General features: G+C 42.3%; 1 protein-coding gene across 7 annotated transcripts in view; it reads left to right on the top strand.

The window, feature by feature from the left end:
• Positions 1–20,587, top strand: part of ubr3 (ubiquitin protein ligase E3 component n-recognin 3) — a 439,870-nt gene that overhangs the window by 34,846 nt on the left and 384,437 nt on the right. For 6 of the 7 annotated variants that reach the window (XM_070875678.1, XM_070875676.1, XM_070875679.1 and 3 more), the window contains 4 exons: positions 1,642–1,682; positions 5,788–5,854; positions 16,736–16,866; positions 20,093–20,321. In XM_070875678.1, the coding sequence (XP_070731779.1) occupies positions 1,642–1,682; positions 5,788–5,854; positions 16,736–16,866; positions 20,093–20,321 (468 nt within the window). The remainder of the gene's footprint in view (positions 1–1,641; positions 1,683–5,787; positions 5,855–16,735; positions 16,867–20,092; positions 20,322–20,587) is intronic. The other variant, XM_070875681.1, reaches the window with a different exon arrangement.

Below are 20,587 nucleotides of genomic sequence, written 5' to 3'. Positions count from 1 at the left end.
TTTTGTACTCCGTGTTTCACTTTAGTTCATATGCTTGCTTTTAAGAACTGATTTTTGTGTTGAGCATGAGAAAAAGAGAATTACATATGAAAAATATCAGGTAGATATCAACGCTGATGCTTCATTGGGAGAGAGTTTGTCAGGGTGCAATAAAGGCTGGTTCGCAGCCCTTGAAAATGCAAAAATGTTGAATTACGTTTGGGTACCAAAAGAGCTAGAGACAAGATGAGAATATTTTTTATATAGTGAGTTATGATGATTTAGAATGCACTGCCTGAAAGGGTGGTGGAAGCAGATTCAATAGTAACTTTCAAAAGGGAATTGGATAAATACTTGTTTTTGTTCCATAGTTTAATTTGCATAACTTTTAGGTATGTGCAGTAAAATAATTTTCTGTTTTTAGTGATGTTGAAATATTGGCCAGGACTCGGAGAACTCCCTCATTTTTTAATGGCATCCTTAACGTTTACTTGCACAGCCAGACAAGACCTAATTTTAATATGTCATCAAAGGACCACAGCACTCCTTCAGTACTGCACGAAACTATCTGCTGAAGTCCTTGAATGGGGCTTGAACCCACAGCTTTCTGATTCTGATGCAAAATTGCTGCTAACTGAGCCGTTGATTCATATATATTAAAATATCATCTTTGTTTGCAGTAGTCCTCGTTAAAAATAAATAAATTAAGCTACTCATTGCCCTATTTTAGACAGTGGTACTGAACAGTAAGCTATTTGAATGTGGAATTTATGTCCTCCTATGTGGGACCTACACAACTCGCTTCTCTCCTTCATTGTTACTAAGAATAATTTTGATGGCTGACCATTTTTGAAACTTTATTTAGTACCATACGTACATCCCTGGGGGGGTCACCATTGACCAGAAACTTAACTAGACCAGCCACATAAATACTGTGGTAACCAGAGCGGGTCAGAGGCTGGGTATTCTGCGGCGAGTGTCTCACCTCCTGACTCCCCAAAGGAGTGTGATGGAATACTTTTCACTTGCCTGGATGAGTGCTGCTCCAACAACACAGGAAGCTTGACACCATCCAGGACAAAGCAGCCTGCTTGATTGGCACCCCACCCACCACCGTCAACATTTGCTCCCTCTACCACCAGCGTGCCGAAGGTGCAGTGTTCCCATCTATAAGATGCACTGCAGCAACTCACCACGGCTTCTTCGGCAGCACCTCCCATACCCATGATCTCAACCACCTAGAAGGACAAGGGCAGCAGGTGCATCAGAGCACCATCACCTGCAAGTTCCCCCCCTCCGACTTGGAAATATATCGCAGTTCCTTCATCGTCGCTGGGTCAAAATCCTGGAACTCTAAACCTTAACAGCACTATGGGAGTACCTTCACCACAAGGACTGCAGTGGTTCAAGAAGGCGGCTCATCACCACCTTCTCGAGGGCAGTTAGAGATGGGCAATAAATGCCGACCTTACCAATGACGCCAACATCCCGGAAATAATTTTTTTTAAAGTGTTTTAACGTACTTTCCAGTTTTATTAAAGATTGTTGTCCTCAAAAGCGGTGAATTATCATGTTTAGATGTTTCCATCCTGTATTGGGTTACTGTTTTTCCCCATCAGTATTACAGCATGCATTCTGATATATTTCTTTTTATCTTAAAAGGTGCAACAGCAGGAACAGGACAGATGGACTCTTCTGATGAGGTGTGTTTAAATATAAAGACTGCTGACTTTATCTCTGGGATATTTATCCAAATTCAGCCCAGAGTGATGAAAATCTCCCTTTATAAGAATCCTATGTGGAAATGAATTTGTGTAGTCTCAATCTTGGTGAGCATGGGTGCACAATCACAAAATTGTCCTTAATTTGGCACAAATCATCACTAAATTGGTAATCTCACTGTGGGAAATGAAAAATGCCACAGTATTTTAGTAAAGCCTTTCGTGAACCATTTGCATGACATTTGTTGGGTTTTCATCCTTTTGTGTATACTTTTATGTGAGCTATGCAGAAGTTGCATCCAAATAGACTTCCCTTGTTTCCTAATTCATAAGATAATTACAGGTAAGGAAGGCAATTAGGTCAATCTTAATTCATCAGTTTAATTTAAAACAAAAATGAGATCACCTGTTTTTAACTTCAAACCAGGAATTATCATGTGAAGGCAGTCTTTTTAACTTTCTTTGGGCAGTCTCAATCCAATTTCAAATGGGTTACTTTTTTTTTTACTAGATACACATAAATAATGCTTACTCTGATAGATCATAGAACATTATTTTGTCGCCAAGTACCCTGAATAGAAGTGAGTGAATATTATTGGTGTGCAAACCTAAAGGTCTATTTTTCTCAAGCATGGATATGATGCACATCATTGATGACTTTGCTGCTTGACTGTAATGTAATGGGTTTCTGATAAGCTTTATTTATTATAAGTATATAAACAGAAGCAAATAGAGACAGGATTATCCTGAGACAGAAGGTTCACTAGGTTGATTCCAGGGATGAGGGGGTTGACTTATGAGGAAAGGTTGAGTAGGTTGGGCCTCGACTCATTGGAATTCAGAAGAATGAGAGGTGATCTGATTGAAACGTAGAAGATTATGAGGGGGCTTGACGAGGTGGATGCAGAGAGGATGTTTCCATTGATGGGGGAGACTAGAACTAGGGGGCATGATCTTAGAATAAGGGACCACCCATTTAAAATCGAGATGAGAAATTTCTTCTCTCAAATTGTAAATCTATGGAATTCGCTGCCTCAGAGAGCTGTGGAAGCTGGGACATTGAATAAATTTAAGACAGAAATAAACAGTTTCTTAAACGATAAGGGGATAAAGGGTTATGGGGAGTGGGCAGGGAAGTGGAGCTGAGTCCATGATCAGTCATGATCTTATTAAATGACAGAGCAGGCTTGAGGGGCCGTATGGCCTACTCCTGTTCCTATTTCTTATGTTCTTATGACTTCCCCTTCATAAATCCATGCTGACTCTACCTGACTGAATTTTGCTTTTCCAAATGTCCTGCTGCTGCTTCTTTAATAATGGACTCCCAACATTTTCCCAACCACAGATGTTAGGCTAACTGGTCTATAGTTTCCTGCTTTTTGTCTGCCTCCTTTTTTTAAATATGGGCATTACATTGTAGTTTTCCAATCTGCTGGGACCTCCCCAGAATCCAGGGAATTTTGGTAAGTTACAATCAATGCATCCACAATCCCTGCTGCTACTTCTCAAGACCCTAGGATGCAAGCCATCAGGTCCAGGGGACTTATCTGCCTTCAGTCCCATTTTCTTGCTGAGTACCACCTCCTTAATGATTGTGATTGTGTTAAGTTCCTCCCCCCCACACCCACTATAACCCCTTGACTATCTACTGTTGGAATATTGTTAGTGTCCCCTATCGTAAAGACTGATTCAACATATTTGTTTAGAGTTTCTGCCATCTCCATGTTCCCCGTTACTAATTCCCCGGTCTCATCCTCTAAGGGACCAACATTTACTTTAGCCACTTTTTTCCTTTTTATCTACCTATAGAAACCCTTGCTATCTTTTTTTATATTTCATGCTAGTTTACTTTCATAGTCTATCTTCCCTTAATCAGTTTTTAATCATTCTTCATTGGTTTTTAAAAGCTTCCCAAACTTCTGTCCTCCCACTAGTTTTGGCCACTTTGTATGCCCTTGTTTTTAATTGGATACTGTCCTTCATTTCTTTAGTTAGCCACGGATGGCTATCTTTTCTCTTTCACCCTTTCCTCCTCACTGGAATATATTTTTCTTGAAAGTGGGGTGCTGCAGGGTTAGATGCTGGGGCCTCAACTATTTACAATCTATATTAATGACTTGGATGAAAGGACCGAGTGTAATGTAGCCAAGTTTGCTGATGATACAAAGCTGGGTGGAAAAGCAATTTGTGAGGACGACAAAAAATCTGCAAAGGAATATAGACAGGCTAAGTAAGTGGGCAGAAATTTGGTAGATGAAGTATAATGTGGGAAAATGTGAGGTTACCCACTTTAGCAGAAAAAATAGAAAAGCAATGTAAATGGAGAAAAATTGCAAAGTGCTGTAGTACAGAGGGACCTGTGGGTCCTTGTGCATGAAACACAAAAAGTTAGTATGCAGATACAGCAAGTGATCAGGAAGGCAAATGGAATGTTGGCCTTTATTGCAAGGGGGATAGAGTATAAAAGCAGAGAAGTCCTGCTACAGCTGTACAGGACATTGGTGAGGCCACACCTGGAGTGCTGCGTACAGTTTTGGTCTACGTATTTATGGAAGGATATGCTTGCATTGGAGTCTGTTCAGAGAAGGTTCACTGGATTGATTCTGGAGATGAGGGGGTTGACATGAAGATAGGTTAAGTAAGTTGGGCCTATAATCATTGGAGTTCAGAAGAATGAACGGTGATCTTATCGAAACATATAAGATAATGAGGGGACTCGACAAGGTGAATGCAGAGAGAATATTTCCACTCCTAGAGGAAACTAAAACTAGGGGACATAGTCTCAGAATAAGGGGCCGCCCATTTAAAACCGAGATGAGGAGGAATTTCTTCTCTTGGGGGGTTGTAAATCTATGGAATTCTCTGCACCAGAGAGCTGTGGAGGCTGGGTCATGGAATATATTTAAGGCAGAGGTAGACAGATTTGAGAGACAAGGGAATAAAGGGTTATGGGGATCAGGCAGGGAATTGGAGCTGAGTCCATAATCAGATCAGCCATGATCTTATTAAACGGCGGAGCAGACTCGATGGGCCAAATGGCCTACTCCTTCTCCTATTTCTTATGTTCAAATAACAGTTTGGAGTGTTATAAAAGTATAATGCAAATTGTAAGTGCTTGCTGTATGTGAAGGTGATACAAAACTTGTGTTGGTGGTGATGATTTAGATTGAACACAAGTATGTGAAAATAATGGAAATAATCATGAAAGAAGGAGCATAATGCCTTTTGTGTATTTGTGATGAATCGAAGTGCTTTACAGCCAGTGAATTAATTTTGAAGCACAGCGTACTGTTATGTAGGCGAACACAGTAGCTAATTTGTGTAAAGCAAGATTCCAATAACAGCAAATGATTGAATGTCCATTTAATCAGTTTTTCATGGTGGTGGTTGAGGGAGAGATGCTGTCCATGACACTGAAAGGACTCCCTGCTCTTAAAATAATGCCATGCGATATTTTACTTCCATCTGAGCTACAGGCAAATGTGGTCCTTGTTTAATGTCTCACCTAAAAGACAGCAGTTCCAACAATGCGATAATCAATATTGCACTGAAGTGTCAGCTTAGATTATACGATTCAGTATATAGAAGATATGAACCCACAACCTTCTAATTCAATGGTGTGAATGCTACCAACTGGTCAAGGTCAATTATTTATGGTTTTGCAGGAAAATGGATGGAATTGCAGAATACAATCCGAATTGCAGAATACAATCCAAATTGCAGAAAATCTCATAATCTCGTGTTTTAAAAAAAAAAACTGAATTTGATCTAATTATAAATGGTGGAACTGTGAAATACAATCTCAAACTCTGATAAAATCCCAGTATCCCATTTATAAAAAAAACCCCCAAAAGAATTTGACTTATTTAGTCATTGTTAAACACTGGTCTTGTTTCGATTCAAAACTGAGTGTGGGTGAGTTTATACCAGGCAACCATGGGATTATTGTTGTTTTGCACCCTTGATAGAAATGTGCATATTCATTAACGTTCTGCCTTTTCCTTCACAAGGTAATTTACAACAATGCTCTGGCAGGACAAAAGATTAAATTAAGTTTTTCCTTAACAGTCGTTCCTTCATTTTTCAGGAGGAGCAGGATGGCAATCAACGTGTTGGCAAAAGGAAAAGGGTTGAACTCTGCAACAGCACCAAAGGTATTTTTTTTGAAAAGAACTTATTGCTGATGGTTAAAGATTTATAAGTAATGATTCTGTGAAATCATTGTATTTTCTTTGTCACTGTCGCTCCACTCATGAATGCGTTGACTCCGTGCTGGGCTATGTTTCCACAGGGTCTAGTTAACCTTCAGTACATTAACAAAGTGGCCATTGTTCATGTGTCGGCCTTAAGTGTGGAAGGCATCATAGCAGGGTTCACTCTGACTTTTACACACACGTCCATACACCCAGCAATTTAGTTGTGCTTCATTGAAACTAGTACACTGTATTTGCAGTTCATCGTGTGATTCACTCCGATGTTGGGGAAACCAACAGCAGATTAATGCCTTGGTTCTGCCCACAAGTGTGACCCCAAGCTACCTGTGGCTTTCCTCTTTACTTCACCCTCCCATTGGGCTCAAGTTTCGGCTCAAGTTGCTCCTATTTTTTTTGGAGCAACAAGTTTAGAATGGAGTATCTTAGAAATTACAATTCTCGGCATTTACTTTGCTCCAACTCTAGTCAGTTCGAATAGTTTCGTTTTAGAAGTGTTTTTTTCAAAAGGGGGCGTTACCAGTCACTTACGCCTGTTTTGCAAGTTTAGGCAGCGAACACTTGCTCCAAACTAACTTAGAATGGAGTAAGTGTAGATTTTTGTACACTCAGAAAAACCTTGCCTACACTTTGTAAATTAGGCGTAGGGAACGAGAAATAGGGGGCGGGGGTGGGGGGGAAGGGAAGTTTACAAGCATTAAACACTTCACTTTTACAAATAAAGAGCCATCATCAATAATAAATGATAAATAAATCAATCAAAAAAAATCAAAAAGTAAAAAATAATAAAAAAATCAATCAATAAATAAAAATTAAGTTTCAACTCGCCTACTGCAGAACTGGGAGCCCTCTAACAGCATGCTGGGACGGGGCCTCCCCCCCCCCCCCCCCCCCCCAGGAGATGCCGGTCGGGCAGTCCCCGCTGCCGACCAGCACTTCGGCCGGGCTCCGCCACTGTCGCCAAGGACTTCGGGTGGGGCCTGCCCCCAGTGAGATGCCGGGCGGGCCGCCACGGAAGAGACAGGTACTGTCAGGCCACTCGGCCCAGGATAGGGGCGACGTCCCTTTGGCCAGGGATAGGGTCGTCGCCCGGAGACAGGACATGTTGGGAGGGCCAGGAGTTATTGCGCACGTGCGCAGCTGCCGGCACTGTTTTTGGCGCAGGGCTATAGCTCCGCCCCCAGCAGCTCCTGCTGTGCCGCGCCGAGCTGGAAAAGGCCTACAGATATCGGAGGATCGCGAGGTATTTGCCGCTTTTTCAATTCTACAAATTAGGCGGGCCTCTCCGATGTGCGCTGTTCTAGCAGGGGTCCGAAACATGAGCCCATTACCACTGACTCTGTCATTGATGTTGTACACTGTTCCAATGAAACCAAATGCAAGCTTGAAGACAGTATCTCATCTTTCTTTTTTGCACCCTGCAAGCCCGTGGTTTTAACTGATCTCAGACGTTTAGCTATATATTTTCAATCAAAAAGTAAAAAACTACATATGCTGGAAATCTGAAACAAAAACAGAAAATGCTGGAAACACTCAACAGGTCAAGTTTTGTCTGTGGCAGAGAACAGACCATTTCGGGAGCAGACTATTCGTAAAATACTGCACCCAAAATGGTAACTGATCTGTTCTGTCAGATGATGCCTGACCTGCCGAATGTTTCCAGTATTTTGTGTTTGTTTGGTACCTCATTTTCAAACCTGTTTTTGAATTTCATACCTGGCCTGCAGATTTTCAGTGTTTTTCACCTCCAGTTTCCTCATTTCTCTAGGCTTCCCACTTCCTCAGCTATTTGTGCAATTTTTGTGTCTGGCCATTATTTGACTGAAATAATCTGTTCCATAATTCCACTCATGATTGCTCTCTGGGTTTATTTTAATTTTAATGCAAATATTTCTTCCTTTTTTCTGATTGTATCAATATGCATGTCTGCCTCTTATTTTCTGTTCTGAAGAAAGATTCACCCCTGAAACGTAAACGTGCCTGTTTACTCTACAGATGTTGACTGACCTATACGTGTTTCTGGCATTTTCTGTTTTTGTTTCAAAATTGGGCAAACTGGATGAACATATTTGAATGCCCTCCCTGAAGTGACCCAAGTGATATTACAATTTTTCGTATTCATGATAAAAATGGATAAGGAAATGTCCATTAATACTGTTGCTCATTGCTTTTCTGTTTGGGGGAGCAACTGTGTATATTGGTTTACTCCTGAGGACCCATTGTACTAATTTCCAAAAGACATGGGCCTGGATTTGGCAGTAATAATAACGATGAGGCTATTGGTGCTCGCTATTATCACTGGGTAAATCAGGCAGCAAATTCTGGCTCCACACATGTGCAGTTAAATGTGTCTCAGTGAGGATTCTTCAGTCTGATTGCTGAAGAGCCTCACTGCTACTTGACCTGCTCACAGATGCCACAGATTCCCTGCAGAGGGCACTGCGCTGGAAATGACACTGGATTAGAGGAAATCCATGCCGATGAGCCGACAGAAACTCTGGGCATCTATCAGCGAGGTGAATGACGAGTGCTGTTCTTTCGCAGCTGACTGCAAAATCCGGGCAATGATCAGTGACCTAAAGAAAAATAGTATTATCATTGCAGAAAATGTGTTTTATTTGGGTACAACAACTGAAATAATTAGTGGACAACTACAGAAAAAAAATCAAATCTGATGACTTTGTAAACCTCAGTTTGCAAAACCAAACTGTAGACCTTGTGAAATACAGTGAAACCTGCAAATTAGGGACACCTGAAGGATTTAGAATCATAGAATAGTACAGCACAGAAGGAGGTCATTCAGTTCATCAAAACTGCGCCGGATCAGATGTCCTTTATTTGCAGTTGTTCTTTTCAAAATTGCCATTATATGTACAGTAAAGCGGATGAGCCAAATATTCAAGGATTGGCTGCAATGTTCTAAATATTTGGGGGCCATGCAAACTCTTTAACGGGCTGTGCGGCCCATGCATGGTTTTTGCATTGGGTAGCAGGTTCACCGGCTGCCAGCTTAAAGGGAACGTTGGTTCAGCCAGATCGAGGCCCCAGCATCGAAGCACTGACCAGCTCCGTTGAGTGAACACACTGTTCGCATGCCTGACACAAGACTCCCAAAGTAAGCGCTCTACTCGGGCTCGCTTGCCGTGTATGAGTTCCAAGGTGGGCAGAGGAAACATTTCAAGGACACTCTCCAAGCCTCCTTGATAAAATGCAACATCCCCACCGACACCTGGGAGTCCCTGGCCAAAGACCGCCCTAAGTGGAGGAAGTGCATCCAGGAGGGCGCTGAGCACCTCGAGTCTCATCGCCGAGAGCATGCAGAAACCAAGCGCAGGCAACAGAAGGAGTGTGCGGCAAACCAGTCCCGCCCACCCTTTCCTTCAATGACTGTATGTCCCACATGTGACAGAGACTGTAATTCCCGCATTGGACTGTTCAGTCCCGTGAGAACTCCACTTTTAGAGTGGAAGCAAGTCTTCCTCAATTTCGAGGGACTGCCGATGATGATGATGATGATTCTGTAGCCTTCCTTTTTATGCCCTCATTCTGGATCATGCCTGATCCAGAGCCTTGCCAGCGGGATGTGATTTCAGTTCAGTTCATTTTCTGTTCATTGGGTTTCTTTGTTCATTGCCATCTCGTGGATATGCTTTGTGGGATCCAGTAAGCGGAAATGTAAAAAGAGAAAGGAGAAGGCAAAAGTGCAGGGTAGCAATAGAGGTAATGAGAACCTGAGTGTGACATGAAAGGACAGAGCATATACATATGACAAAATTAAAAGCTCTATGGGCTGGATTTTCGGCTCATTTGCACCCTATTTAGCACCTGGGCGGGGTGCAAAACATTTTTTTTTGGCGCAAAACGAGGCGCACAACATTTTGTGCCTGGATGGAACTTTCGGCAGTGATTTTGCGGTGGTGCTAAAAGTTAGTGCCCGCCGGATGACGTCAATTGATCATTTTCAACATAATCGCAGAGGTCACAGACATTTGGGGAGGAGGCCTTGCCCCCATGAGTTTACAGGGAACATCGCTCATACCTGCAGCTCTCTGAGGCACAATGCGTTAGAAGGCTGCGCTTCTGAAAATAAGTGCTGACAGAGATATGCCAGGTCATAAAGACAGACCTACAGCCTACCAGCGGCAATAGGACTGCGCTGCCCTTCGAGGTGAAGATGACTGCGGCACTTACTTTCTATGCATTTGGCTCCTTTCAGGCATCCGCGGTGGACATTTTCTCCATCTCTCAGCACGCTACACATCACTGCATTTGCCAGGTGACTACTGTACTCAGGCAGGATTGACTTCACAAACTTCCCAAAGACCAAGGAGGCACAAAATGAAAGGGCTGTAGGTTTTGGACGAATTGCTGGCTTCCCCAAGGATCAAGGTGCCTTTGACTTGTACACACATCGCCCTGCGAGCACCTTTACACAATCCAGAGGTTTACCGAAACTGAAAGGGATTCCACTCCATGAATGTACAGATTGTCTGCGACCATGTCGCATCATGGCAGTCAATGCCCGATATCCAGGGAGCATCCATGATGCTTTCATCTTGCGTGAGAGCATTGTCTCGGGAATATTCCAGCGTCCAGGCCAGAGCTGGATGCTGGGGGACAAAGGTTACGACCTCGCCACCTGGCTCATGACCCCCTTTGGAACCCTAAGACAGAAGCCGAGCATCGCTATAATGAGAGCCATGTAGCCACACGCAACATCGTCGAACAGACAATTGGCGTGCTCAAGCAGCGTTTCCGATGCCTGGACCACTCTGGAGGGTGCCTGCAATACTCCCCTCAGCAGGTCTGTGTGTTCATTGTGGTGTGCTGCATGCTACACAATTTAGCCATCATGAGGAGACGGGATTTTCCGAGAGAGAGAGAGAGAGAGAAAAACCCCTGCCCCACTGTCGTTTACCACTGTCTCGCTCTTGCGCTCTCTCCTCTCTCTCTGACTCTGTCTCTGTCTCTGTCTCTGTCTCTGTGTCTCTGTCTCTGTCTCTGTCTCTCTCTCTCTCTCTCTCTCTAGCCCCCCAACTTGCCCTTATTCCCCTCCCTCGCCGATGCCTCTACCCGAAGTTGCAGCAAGGTGACCAGAGTCATGCTGAATTGGGAGGAGAGACATTGGAGACGCCAACTGGGGATGCACTGATGTGGAGGGTGGCATGGAAGGCCCAGCTTCTGATTGGCAAGCCTCTTGATCGGCATTACCAGTCACCGGTGGTGTGGGTCTGAGTGTCACACTGGTGTGGGCATTGATGGCCTCGCAGGTTTCGCGGCTCGCACCAACAATCTGCTACCCTACCTCCGCTATAGTCGCAGTAAGTTTCTCGATGCTCGCGGGAATCCTACCCAGGACATCAAGGAGCTGACTGGTGAGCAGGATGCTTTCTCGGAAAGTCCCATGTCCCGTTCCGCGTCTGCCTGTCTGTCAGCAGGCCGAATTTGCTGACTCATAGAAACATAGAAAATAGGTGCAGGAGCAGGCCATTCAGCCCTTCTAGCCTGCACCGCCATTCAATGAGTTCATGGCTGAAACTTCAGTACCCCCTTCCTGCTTTCTCGCCATACCCCTTGATCCCCCGAATAGTAAGGACTTCATCTAACTCCCTTTTGAATATATTTAGTGAATTGGCCTCAACTACTTTCTGTGGTAGAGAATTCCACAGGTTCACCACTCTCTCTCGGTGAAGAAGTTTCTCCTCATCTCGGTCCTAAATGGCTTACCCCTTATCCTTGGACTGTGACTCCTGGTTCTGGACTTCCCCAACATTGGGAACATTCTTCCTGCATCTAACCTGTCTAAACCCGTCAGAATTTTAAACGTTTCTATGAGGTCCCCTCATTCTTCTGAACTCCAGTGAATACAAGCCCAGTTGATCCAGTCTTTCTTGATAGGTCAGTCCCACCATCCCGGGAATCAGTCTGGTGAATCTTCGCTGCACTCCCTCAATAGCAAGAATGTCCTTCCTCAAGTTAGGAGACCAAAACTCGCCCTCTGGAGAGATGGCATACGGTATTCGACCCCAGAACTGTGTTGCTGCCTGCCGCCACTAGTCCCAGGAGCCTCCGAGATCTCAAAGTCCAGGAATGCAAGATCATCCTTGGACGAGGTACTTGCCGGTGACAAAAGAGGTGTCTAGTGCATCTGCGCCCCCACCACCTGCCCGGAGTAGGCTGATCGCTAAACTCCTTCCTCCTCCTCCCCCTCATGATGGCCTGATGTGGAGGGTTGATGTGAGGGATGCAGCACCTGTGACTGGTCATCTGGAAATAGAAAGCAACAGATGAGTGATTAGCAGTAGGGTGACATGAGAAAGGTCACATATCACAGGCTCATTTGAAGGACTGCTGCTACTCCAGTATATGTAGTCCAGAGACATTGCATGACATTGCCCCAACCCAGCCTAGAGTGTGTGCAGCACTTACCCTCAGTATCCAAGCAAGGGTCAGCACCCTCACAGGCAGTTGCCCGATCTGAAACGCCGATGAGACCTGCCACTCGCTCCTGCAGATCGATGAGTGGCAGGGTCTGAGGCGGACCGCCGCCTGTGCACTGCTGCTCCCGGCGATTTGTGTGACTTCTTTGCCTGCAAAGATAAAAATGGGAATGCTTACAAGAGGGCCCATCTGCTCTTGTGACATACACAGATAGCTACAAAGCACTTATATCAGACTGTGTGAATGTAATGCAGTCCTCTGTTTAATGGCCTTGGAAGTTGCACGTGGTTCATTCGGAGGACTTCGAAGTGCGGAAACATCATTTAAGATCTCCGAAAGCAATCTTAATAATGTGTAAAGATCATTCATGGCAAATAGGGTACCAAATTAACAGTGTCAGATTTATAATTTTAAGTAATGGAGTGCATCAATAAAAATTGTACTCTAATGACCCTCGAAAGATTGTTGACTTTCTTTCGGCACTGTGTTGCAGTCCTTCCAACAGTGTCACAGGCAAAGACTTCCTCTGCAATTTGTCTCCAGATTCTGTTCAAAAATTGATGGGAGGGGTCGAGATCCACCCCTCCTGTACAATTTAGACCATCCCTGCTCCACAGCCCCCACAAGTGCTTCGTTTGCCTCCTAATCGTCTCGCACGCTGCCTGCTGTCCTCCTTCTCCATCCTCAAAATCCAAAAGTAAAATGGATGATTCAGCCCCGGGTGTACAGCACATGCGCGCGGTCGCTCACTGCATTAGTGTTTGCGATCGGACAGCAGACCAGAAGCGCGGGAAGAAACGAACAAAAAAATTTGCGTGTGTGCTGAAGGGCCGATTTTTTTTTTTTCGGGGCAGAAGTTTCGGCTCTGTTGTGCAATGCCGGAGCTAACGCTAACGCTCGGCTGCAACATTCATTTGGCGAAAGTTGCGCGCTCTGGCGCTAACGCTAACTCGGCCCTAAAAAAAAAAAAAAAAAATTTGTGCTACGATTTGCACCCGGAGACGGGTGAAATTGCAAAAACTCAAAAATCCAGCCCTATATCTGAATGCATGTAGCATTTGTAACAAGAGATGAGTTGACGGCACAATTAGAAATAAATGGGTATGATCTGATTGCTATTACAGAGACGTGGTTGCAAGGTGACCAAGGATGGGAACTGAATATTATGGGATATTTGCCATTTTGGAAGGATAGACAGAAAGGAAAAGGAGGTGGCGTAGCTCTGTTAATAAGAGATGAGATCAGTGCAGTAGTGAGAAATTATATTGGCTCCGAAGATTCAAGATGTAGAATCAGTTTGGGTGAAGATGAGAAATAATAAGGGTAAGAAGTCACTGGTGGGAGTAGTCTACAGGCCCCCAAACTGTAGCCACACTGTAGGATAGGGTATAAATCAAGAAATAATAGAGGCTTGTAAGAAAGGTACGGCGATAATCGTGGGCGATTTTAATCATCATCTTGATTTGGACAAATCAAATTGGCAAAGGTAGCCTGGAAGGAGGGGTTCATCGAGTGTATGCGGAATGGTTTCTTGGAACAATATGTTGTGGAACCAACCAGAGAGCAGACTCTTTTAGATCTGGTAATGTGTACCGAGTCTGGATTAATTAATGATCTCGTAGTGAAGGATCCTCTTTGGATCATAGCAAGGTAGAATTTCAAATTCAGTTTGAGGGTGAGACAGCTGGTTCTCAAACTGGTGTCCTGAACTTAAATAAAGGTAATGACAAAGGTATGAAGACCGAGCTGGTTAAAGTGGACTGGAAAAATATATTCAAGGGTAAGACTGTAGAAAAGCAGTGGCAAACATTTCATAGCTCTCAGCAAATATATATTCCAGTGAGAAAGAAAGATTAAGAGAAGGATGAACCATCCGTGGCTAACTAAGGAAGTAAAGGATGGTATCAAATTGAAAATAATGTTGCGAAGAACAGTGGAAGGCCAGAGGATTGGGAACTTTTTAGAAACCAGCAAAGGACGACTTAAAAAAAATGACAAAGACAGAGAAGATAGCTTATGAGAGTAAACTAGCAAGAAATATAAAAGCAGACAGTTATGGTATATAAAAAGGAAGCGAGTAGCTGAAGTAAAAGTTGGTCCCTTTATAGGATGAGACTGGGGAATTAATAATGGGAAACAGAAATGGCGGAGACTTTGAACAAATATTTTGCATCGGTCTTCACAGCAGAAGACACTAAAAGCATCCCAATAATTGATGATTAAGGGGCTATTGCGAGGGGGAACTTAAAACAATATCACTAGTGAAAAAGTACTCGGCAAATTTAATGGGACTAAAGATGGACAAGTCCCCTGGACTTGATGGCCTGCATCTTAGGGTCTTAAGAGGTGATTGCAGAGATAGTGGATGCATTGGTTGTAATCTACCAAAATTCCCTGGATTCTGGGGAGGTCCCAGCGGACTGGAAAACCCGCAAATCTAACGCCCCTATTTTAAGAAAGGAGGAAAACAGAAAACCAGAAACTAAACACCAGTTAGCCTAACATCTGTCATTGGGAAAATGCTGGAATCCATCATTAAGGAAGTAGTAGCAGGTCATTTAGAAAATCATAATAGTCAAGCAGAGTCAGCATAGTTTTATGAAAGGGAAATCATGTTTGACAAATTTGCTGGAGTTCTTTGAGGATGTAACGAGCAGGGTGGATAAAGAGGAATCAGTAGATGTTGTGCATTTGGATTTCCAGAAAGCATTTGATAAGGTGCCACATAAAAGGTTACTGCACAAGATAAGAGCTCACTGGGTTGGGGGTAATATATTAGCATGGATCGAGGATTGGCTAACTAATAGAAAGCAGAGAGTTGGGATAAATCAGTCATTTTCAGGTTGGCAAAATAATTAGTGGGGTGCCACAGGGATCAGTGCTGGGGCCTCAACTATTTACAATCTATATTAATGACTTGGGTGAAGGGACCGAGTATAATGTAGCCACATTTGCTGATACAAAGATAGGTGGGAAAGCAAGTCATGAGGAAGAAGCAAATAATCTACAAAGAGATATAGATAGGGTAAGTGAGTGGGTAAATATTTGGTAGATAGAGTATAATGTGGGAAAATGTGAGGTTGTCCACTTTGGTAGGAAAAATAAAAAAGCAAATTATTATTTAAATGGGGCGAGATTACAAAATGTGGAGGGATCTGGGGGTTCTTGTACATGAAACACAAAATGTTAGCATGCAGATACAGCAAGTAATTAGGAAGGCAAATGGAATAATGGCCTTTATTGCAAGGGGGATGGAATATAAAAGTAGGGAAGTCCTGCTACAACTGAACAGGACGTTAGTAAGACCACACCTGGAATTCTGCGTACAATTTTGGTCGTCTTATTTAAGGAAGGATATACTTGCACTGGAGGCAGTTCAGAGCAGGTTCACAAGGTTGATTCCTGAGGTGAAGGGGTTGTCATATGAAGAAAGATTGAGCAGGTTGGGTCTATACTCACTGGAGTTTAGAAGAATGAGAGGTGATCTTATTGAAACATGTAAGATTCTGAGGGGACTTGACAGGGTAGATGCTGAGAGGATGTTTCCACTCATGGTGGAATCTAAAACTAGGGGGCATAGTTTAAGAATAAGGGTCGTCCATTTAAAACTATGAGGAGGAATATCTTCTCTGAGGGTCGTGAATCTTTGTAATTCTCTACCTCAGAGAGGCTTGGTCATTGAATGTATTTAAGATGGAGATAGACAGATTTTTGAACTATACGGGAATCAAGAGTTATGGGGAGTGGGCAGGGAAGTGGAGTTGAGGCCATGATCTTTTTGAATGGCGGAGCAAGCTAGAGGGGCCAAAGGGTCTACTCCAGTTTATATGTTTTTACGTTCGTGGACTAAGTATAAGTCCTTGCACTATATACCTGTTGGACGAGACTTATAAATGGAAATCAATAGTGTGTGATATGTCTTATTGGTTGTGCAAGTCAAATGATAGTTGCTGTCACTTTCAGAGGGGTAATGAAGGTGAACGCTGACCCTTTTGGATCATTATCACCGCAAAATCTGGGCCATTGACTGTCTTTGATTTTGACTTGCACTACCAATAAAACCGGATTAAAAAAAATTAGCTGTGTTATAAGTATGACATGCTTCATGTCTTGCATGCAAATCCTGTCTTTATTCAGCGATTTCTAACCCAGTAATTCTGCATCCCGATTGCCACTGAGAAATTTGAGTCAATTTGTTAGTGACCAGAATGCTATGTCATTACCTGACAGCAAAAGATCAAGACTTATCTGTGCTCACAACTGACTCTTCCTTAAACACCAGTAACCTTCAAACCAATTCAAATCTGAATTTGACACAGCAGATTGAAATTGGCGCCTTCATCCAGCAAGATATACAAATCCTCTTTCTGTATTGCATTTCAGATCCATCCATCATGGATATTTTGAAACATAAATGCTTTCTAGAAGAGATACTGTTTTGGACTGTCAAATATGAGTTTCCGCAAAAAATGGTAACCTTTCTACTAAACATGTTGCCTGATCAGGACTATAAGGTATGTATATTGGAGCTATGTATGCATCAAGTTCGCTGGTAAACGTTTTGTGTTTTTAAATACCATCAACTTAAACCAAATAATAACTTATTTTAACCCTTTCGTATACCATACAGGAACATTTAAGTCATGTGTGCTTCTTAAAAATAATCTTGTTGGTAACACCACATAAAGTAAGCTAGATTCAATTTAGAAATGTTATATATCAATTTAATGCAGAATTTTTTTTACAGATGCATTCTGCTGTCTGAGACCTTGGTTCCAGCAAGGCATTGTCCTGTTTATATTGCCTGTCTTGAACTGTAGTTTTGCTTAGGAGTGCATGTCTGGTTACACCCAAATGCAGAGCTGCCTTCCCGTGGTTAAAATTCAGATGCATAGAGAGCATAGGCAGAAATATCTGCACTCTTCTTTTTTTTTTTTTATTTAAAAAAAAAACTCCAGTTTTAAATTTGTTTTGTCCCTGGTGTGTCAAAACCAAGTGTTGTAAGACTGCCTCCTCCAGTGGTCTCTTGGAGTCAAGTTGACACAGGATATGCATAACATTAGTGTTAAGCAGAAAACACTTGGATATAATACTAACGTTGCTTTTATATTGGTGTGCAATTATACTGTAACAGTTGACCTCACGATGGTACCAAATTCATAATTATCTCGAAGAGCGTAATATGTGTAGTAACACTGAAGTTCAGTCAGTTTGGGCTGGAAATTCATCAACCTTCTGCCGTGTTTCTCGGCAGTATTTTGCCGTTTTGAGCGGAAAACGATGTGGTGGAAAATTCCTTGACTTCTTCCGCCGGCGGTTTTGAAATACTACTGGGGAGCGGACCACTGGCGTGCAAGACGGAAAAAGCACTTTCGCCTGAGTTTGGTCACAGTGGTGACCCGTAGATAGGGTCAAAAAAACCTTTGAGGAAAAACATGTCGGTGCAGCCCTTGGAACGACTATAGGTATGAAAACCTGCAAAAAAGGTAAGTTAAAGCTTATTTTTAAATTCTTTTGCAGCGATTCGCTAGAAAATGGTCTTGTGAATGTTTTGCGATTTAAAAAAAAAAATTATTTTGGAAAGTATTTTTTGTTTTTCCCCCCCGCCACCCCCTTCCCTAGGCCCAACTCACAGCGGTATCGGCCGCAGAGAAAAGTTGCAGAAAATTCGCGGTTTCTGCCGCGAATCTTGGTGCAACGCCGATTTTTCCCGCTGGGCGGATTTTTCCCCATTTTTTTTTTTCCCGAATCTTGTGTCTCCAAGTCGTAGCGTTTTTTTTGCTGCTCAAAAAACCTCTATGACCCAAAACAGAATTTCCACGCCCCTTAACAATTACTGTTATTATTTATATCGACTAAACATCTGTTTAAGCTGCCTTCTATTTGACATATTTACCAACTGAGCAATTGACATTTTAATGACATGGCGATTAAATAATAGCAGACATGTATCCTACTTTTCTGAACTGAGAAACCTCTTCTATTTATTAAACTAATTATTTAACATATTTCTGTGTGAGATTTCCAGTGGCTATTCTAACAGTAATAGGCTGCTACTTTTTGTCATATTGATAAATGTGAGTAAGCACTGGTTATTTTATGTGGAATTTCACAATATTAAATAACTTTTTGCCCATTAAAATGATAAAACAATAAAATTATAGAAAGAATATATGCTGCTTCCATTCCTGCAGGCTCCTTGCCATATTTTGATTTCGGAGTTGGGGCAGAATGGTGCAACTGGGATTTGCAATCTTACTGTTGGTGGTGATCCAAGATCAGATGTCAGTTGTTTTAAAATTGCGTAGCCTCACCTTTTTGTACCTATGCTTCTACCCATTAAGATTACCATGAAAAAAAAAAATCTTTTGTGTGCTTGTAGCCCTGATTCCCAATTCATATAGAAACATAGAAAATAGGTGCAGGAGTAGGCCATTCGGCCCTTCGAGCCTGCACCACTATTCAATAAGATCATGGCTGATCATTCCCTCAGTACCCCTTTCCTGCTTTCTCTCTGTACCCCTTGATCCCTTTAGCCATAAGGGTCATATCTAACTCCCTATACTTAAATACAAATAATTTCTGTGAATAAGAACCCCAGATTAAGGTGGGGAGGAAGGCAGTGTTGAACTGCATCATCATTGATTTCTGGTCTTGCCAATTGCTGCAGACACCAAAGTAAGGAACAAGAATTTACTCATGTAAATTGTAATCTTCCTAAAGCAAGAATCTGTGTAGAAACTTTTGCAATGAATATAGAAAAATTGAATTCATAGGGGTTGAAACTCTTGTCTCTGTTCAGCGTGTACTATATTATCTAAGCAAGTAAACAAGAAAATCTGGTTAATTGCAGTGGAAAATTTTTCATTTTAGATTTTTTAAAAACAGCAATGTCCTTGATTAGGAAGATGAATAAGTAATCTGACTTGATCGGAGACCTCTACTTTTGCACTAATTGCCCCAAAGTACTTGAGCACCTATTTTGTTGTGGAGATTTTTTTTAATATGATCCAGCTGAGATTGAGAATTCCATGTTGGGAACAGTGGATATAGATATATGCCCTACCACTTTGTGGTGTAGTACATTCATGTGTGAATATTTGAACTTAATGTTGATGTTTCTTGCTATGCCCGATCTGACCTGGGTGGAGATGGGTTTCAGGTTGTTAACACATGGTTGTTCCTCACCAGTGAGTGTTGGTGGACTGTTCGATTCATTGATCATTCATTTGCAATTTCAGTAAAAGTTGCTCGATAGTATACAAAGCAGGAACTCTGGATTCTTTTATTTCCTCTGGTTGGAGATTGCAGCTATTAATTTGGTGTCATCTGCCACTTAAGATGGGCAGATTTAACACATGCCAGTATTTGAACTTGGGTCTTGGTTTTACCAAAGTTAGTAAATATGAACACATGGAAATGATTGGCAGGAAAAGACCAGCTGGTCTATCAAGCCTGCCCACACTCATGAAGACGGGAGTATCATGACTAGACACTTTCTACCCCCCACTCCCCCTCCCCCCGCAGTCATGTAATTTCCTAGGAAAGGCAAAAAAAGCCAGGACAATGAGTGAAGAAATTCCTCTCTAACCCTCCCCCGCCCCCCCCCCTCAGGCAATCAAAACGAATCTAGAAGATCACATGGACCACATGTTCTCTCTTAATCCACTTACCTTTAGATGATGTGATCTCTGCCCCAATAAAATGTTGCAGTATTAATTTTTACTATTTTTTTTGCAGATAGCTTTTACTAAAACATTCGTTCAGCATTATGCCTTCATTATGAAAACTCTGATTAAGAGCCATGAATCAGACACTATGTCCAATAGGATTGTTCATATTAGTGTTCAGTTATTTAGCAATGAAGAGTTGGCACGTCAGGTGACTGAAGAATGTCAGCTGCTGGAAATAATGGTCACTGTGTTACTTTATATGATGGAAAGTTGCCTTATCAAAAGTGAGTTGCAAGGTGAGCTGAAATTCAATTTTATGACATTCTATTCCTTTTTGTAGGCTTTTTTCAAACATATAATTGTAATTGGAAATAAAAATAGTTTTGGAACAGGCTTCCTTGTGTTTGTTTATATTTAATTGGGGCACAGTTTAATTTTCTAATACATTTCAGTACCTTGAGATTTTTTTTAATTGCCTTGGTTTGTAGTCATTATTTTGTTAAAAGGAAACATTGAGTTTTCTGCTGTAATTTTGAACTCTGAACCTGCACTTGTGTTTTCA

This window comes from Pristiophorus japonicus, chromosome 3, assembly GCF_044704955.1.
Source record: "Pristiophorus japonicus isolate sPriJap1 chromosome 3, sPriJap1.hap1, whole genome shotgun sequence".
In the NCBI taxonomy this organism is placed as follows: domain Eukaryota; kingdom Metazoa; phylum Chordata; class Chondrichthyes; family Pristiophoridae; genus Pristiophorus; species Pristiophorus japonicus.
Note: the sequence above shows the minus strand (reverse complement) of the source record. Positions and strands in the feature narration are given on the sequence as shown.